The sequence below is a fragment of the Anastrepha ludens genome, chromosome 5 (assembly GCF_028408465.1).
Source record: "Anastrepha ludens isolate Willacy chromosome 5, idAnaLude1.1, whole genome shotgun sequence".
NCBI classification, from domain to species: domain Eukaryota; kingdom Metazoa; phylum Arthropoda; class Insecta; order Diptera; family Tephritidae; genus Anastrepha; species Anastrepha ludens.
In genome coordinates this window covers 56,084,907-56,090,127 of record NC_071501.1, presented here as the reverse complement: position 1 = coordinate 56,090,127, position 5,221 = coordinate 56,084,907, and the positions used below count along the sequence as shown (strand labels likewise).

General features: G+C 33.6%; 1 protein-coding gene across 1 annotated transcript; it reads left to right on the top strand.

Annotated features, from left to right (window-relative positions):
- The first annotated feature begins 236 nt into the window (after positions 1–236).
- Positions 237–1,366, top strand: LOC128863927 (small glutamine-rich tetratricopeptide repeat-containing protein alpha). The gene has a single exon (XM_054103349.1). It carries the CDS (start codon positions 349–351, stop codon positions 1,300–1,302), a length of 954 nt encoding a protein of 317 aa, XP_053959324.1. The 5' UTR covers positions 237–348; the 3' UTR covers positions 1,303–1,366.
- The last annotated feature ends 3,855 nt before the right edge of the window (positions 1,367–5,221 follow it).

Genomic DNA, 5,221 nt, shown 5'->3' with positions numbered 1-5,221 from the left:
CCAAGAGTTGTCAGAGTTTTCTTTGTGGCAAAACGGTACTGGTCACTAATTAGGATTATTTCGATGGAAAAACTCAACCACTTCAACTACAACAACCCCTTTCGCTTCTCTGCCAAAGTGAAAAATGTTGTCAAAGCAATAAGGTTTCTATAAGGCACGACCTAAAGACCATTTAGCAGGTTTTGGAAATATTGCGCGTGTATATGGTATATTATACTGATTGAACCCGATGTATTTTGCACATCGCTGGCAGTGAGTTTTCTGGTTTATGTATTATCGAGCACGTTTAAAATAGATGATATTTTTCAGCATTACTTAAGTAAAATTCATTAACTTCGAGGGTGGAATATGGCCGATAAGGTTCAAAAGGAATTTGTTCAGTCTTTTATACGGTTTTTAAGACGGCCGTGTACTTTTCAACCTTTATCTTCAGATAGCAAAGAGAGTATTGATGTTGCTATTCAATGTCTGCAAACTGCTTTTGATATTGACGATGCATCTGACTTAGAAGCAACCGGTTCACTGGAAAATGGTAGTGATATGGGCCAACCAAATAAAACGCTCATAGATTTGTTTGAAGTATTTCAATCGTTATATATTGAGCGAAGTCCAGAAGTAGCCCAAATTGCTGAAACATTAAAAAATGAAGGCAATCGTCTTATGAAAGACGGAAAATATAATGAAGCTTTGTTGCAATATAATCGTGCGATTTCTTTTGATCCCAAAAATCCTATTTATTACTGTAATCGGGCAGCCGCTTATATTCGATTGAATTATAATGAAAACGCTGTTACAGATTGCAAGACCGCTTTATTGTACAATCCAACATACAGCAAAGCATATGGGCGGCTTGGTATTGCGTATTCCAATTTGAAAAAGTACTCTGAGGCTCAGCAAGCGTATGAAAAAGCGATTGAACTAGAGCCAGATAACCGTGACTATCGTAATAACTTGGAAGTTGCTAGAGATGCATCTCAAGTACGAAATACTATTCCGCAGATTACAGAGGGCATAAACACCATGCTGTCAACTCCAGCCATTCGAAATATATTTAATAATGCTGACGTAGATTTAGAGCAATTACAAATGTTATCCCAAAATCCAGTTGTAATGAACGCAGTTTCGCAGTTATTCGCTGGGATGCCAGCTAATAGTGGTGATGCAAATAGCTCACCATTACTTCCCAATGGTATGCTACAACTTTTCCAGTCCTTCGCAAACCAATTATCTTCGGCACAGGATGATGGTAACTCTAACGAAACTTTTAATGCTAATCCGGACTCGCGACCGCCTGCACCATGAAGCTGGATTACTAAAATTGTATCATAAACTTGAAGGTTAATAAATGAATGTATCAATTACTGTATATTAAAGTATTTTTAATTCGCGGTTCATTTGGAAAAATGAAAAAATTTAATTAATTACCAAAAGCTCTTGTGCGAAGGTGAAGGGTGCATTTAGAGCACAAACATGGTGATGGACTGAAGTCTACATATAGCAGCATATATTCTTATTTCGCAGAAGGTATACAATAATTGAAGAAACTTGCTGTAGTTTTTACGGAGTTCATATTTAAAAATTTACAATATTCAAATAGAAAATTAACAAATTATTTCACTTTATAACAAGATAACGAAAAAGTGGCATGACAAAAGTCTACGTACATATGTATGTAACATCTATCTGATTGGGTTCACTCAATCAAAGCAATCGTTATCTATAAAGTGCCGTTAATCGAAAATTTCAGTTGAAAAATCTTCGTTACTATTACATACATGGGATTATTTATTTCGTGGTTTTCACGGTTCTTGCCAAATGACTAAAATGATGAACCCGAGAAAAAAGTATCTTCTGATTTAAGAAAATAACTTACGGCGGAATTGCAAAAAATGGCAATTTTAATCGAGCAACGTATGAAAATAAAAAGCGAAGAAGATAAGATAAGTCGACAAAAACCCGAGAATTAGTTATCCAACATATCGTCGAGACATGCGGGAAAAATGATATTTTCAAAAGATATGTATTTTAATAAAAGCGGATATTTTACCAGGACACCACGTATAAAGCCTCTTATTTCAGAAAACAACGACCCCTTCGGTTTGAGTTTGTACGGGCAGATATTTGCAAGGGAATGGATTTCTGGTCTAAAATTTTATTTACTGACGAATCGAAGTTCAATATATTTGGAAGTGATAGCCGGGCTAAAATATGGAAGAAAAGAAATGAGGACATGGAAATGAAAAATTGTATACCTACTGTCAAGCATGGCGGTGGTAGTGTTTTGGTAGCATCTGGTGTTGGAAAGATGATCTTTATTCAAGGTACCATGGACATGAAGATAAAAGTATATTGGAATAATATTTGAAGCTATTAGCAGAATGCTTCGGTTTTAAGCAAAGCTGGTTTTCCCATCTGCTCTAATTGTCAAAGAATGCCTCCTATATTACTCACTCACACAACTTAATACCCCGCCACAGAGTCCGGATTTAAATCCGATAGAGCATGCTTGGGAGCATTAGACAGAAAAATTCAACGAAGTATAGTAACTGACGCAAAATCGCTAAATAAAGAGGCGTGGAACTAATAAACGCGAGAAAAGCTTGGCCAACTAGTTGGATCAATGCCACGACGCCTTCAAGAAGTGAATACTAAAAGTATTCAAAAAAGCTAGTTTTAAAATGAATTTTTTTAAAGCTAGTTGAACTGTATGTAGACTTTTGTCTTGTCGCTTTTTTGTTCTTTTGTTATAAAGCATGAGAAATAATTTAATTTTTGTAAATTTATAAATAAATATGAATTCCGAAAAAAACTACATCAAACGTTTTTTTTTTATTATTGTATACCTTCAGGAGAATAAGAAAATATGCTGCTGTCTGTAGACTTACGTCCTTTAATGTATATACATGGTCAAAATAATTCTCATATCGCTTTATTTAAGCAACAGATTCAAAAATTTTAAATTGGAAAAATGACATGTCAAACGTAAGACCATTGAATGTGTGTATGTACATACATACACAGAACATAAGTTCATAGAGAAGGCGCATCCGGCCCGTTCCTCATTGTGGGTTCTAACAAAACACGGGTAAGAAATTCAACTCAGAAATTACTTCACCACAAGTTAACAGTAGGAAATTAATTAATATGGCTGCCGGAGAGAAATGAGAGGGAGAGAGTGATACGCAAGTGTGAAAAAATGTAGTTCACATTTGCTTGCGTACAGAATAGATGTGTTCATTTGATATGATATGGTTTGTATGCATGTTTACAGATTTGTTCTTTTTTGTTTTTTTTTTATGAAAATTGCGCGAAATTGTATGTTCATAAGAGCAAATCATCCAAAAATATATACATATGTTATGTATGTGTAAGGGTGCTCTGTTAAACTTTGTTGAATCCCCTTCAACCAAATCAAGTCCTTCATAGAGAATTGATTCATTACCAGGCACTCAGGAAGATAGCATATGTGAATTTATATTCATATGCGCATATATACATATATGATGTGTGTTTGTATGTGTACTTGCCACAGCAAAAAATATTACGATTCTCTAAAACTTCCTAAGAAATCCAGCGCACATTCATAGGCACAGAATTGTGTGTACAGTAACCTTAAAATACTCTGATTTCAGAGTAAGTTTCTAACCTTGCAATATATGTATGCATATGTTTTTGTGCAATTTTTATCAATTGAAGAACTACATACGTAAAGTAATATACTAATTAACTATTTATCTACTATCAGAGAACATAAAATAATATAATTGTTTCGAAATTTACTTCTAGTATTGAAGAACAGAACTTTTTATGCTGTTTTCTGCAAGTTACTGTATGCTCATGCGCGCACTTTACGCACAGCAGCTGTTTTAACGTCACAGTTTTGGCACAATTGTAACCTCTAGACAACTAAATTGCATTGATATAATTGAAGTGCGAACAAGCAATGCAAAATGAATTGAAAAGTACCGTTATCTACTTGAGAAAAAGAATATGCTTCTATATATGTTTTCTTAAAATCAGCTTAAAATTGAGTTAATTTTGTTTTTTTTGTTGTACTTAATTGAGAAAGAAGTTGTTGGTATTTTGGTCATTATATATTTTTTTGGACTCATATAAGTCATAAATAAAAATTATAATACTTACTGTTTGACTATTTTTTTCAGAGTAAATAGTCAGTTTATTGAAATTTGGTGCGAGGTGCTTAGCATATGCACATCACTGTATATAACTATATATAATATTTACATTACAAAATATTTGCATATTCTTCTAAATACTTACTAAATTCACGCAATTCGAAGGAATAATTTTGAGGAACAGTGAGAACGAATAAGTGAATACAATTTATCATTTTTAATCAAGAAGTTAACATTTACTACCACTTAAAAATAAATTACGAAATTCACACTGATATATATATTTTTATCAAAAATATACCATTTCATCGCCGAAAAAATTAATTTTAACGTTAATTAGCGCATCCGGCATCAGTTGATGTTAACACAGTTTAATCTTACACTGAAAAATAATAATGTTTGACTTTTCTTAAGTGATGGATTACAGCATGTCCTGTCTTTATGACGAATGACCTCACGCTAGCGTCAAGCAAAAGCTGCTATGAGAGGGGACATAATTTTGTCTTTAAATATCAACTTACCCTTAAAATTTTGTATGACATTACTACTCCAAACATTCTTCAAAGTTTACATATTCATCGTGGAGAAGTGCCTTCAATGAGCAACATTTAGAAATTAGTATTAAAAATTTTTATTGAAATTCTGAGTGCGCAGCCACAACTTAAAGTTACAATATTTACGTCGATTAAGATCTTAGCCTACACGCTTTCAAAATTAAACTAAGTCAAAAAGAGAATCCTTTTAAGCATTTGAAGGCCTGCACCTTCAACGGTTGTAAACTGCAACGTACATCTCACACTCCATTTGCGAAATTCCAAAAATGAATGACAGAAGCCATAATGCATAATAATAATATGTAGTATCTGTAATATCTGCTAAATGCGGTTCTCATTAGTCTCCGCAAACCTTAAGAGCTTTGGGCCATTTACGATAACAACATATGTATTATTTACCTTGATTCTTGACTTTTTTGTCGAAAGTGTAAAGCTCCTTGCAGTAGGGGAATGTGAAAGTTAGAAAAGGCAGTCTTCGTCTACATGAATTCGTCCACTTATTACCTACTTACTTTGCATACACTCAGTAAA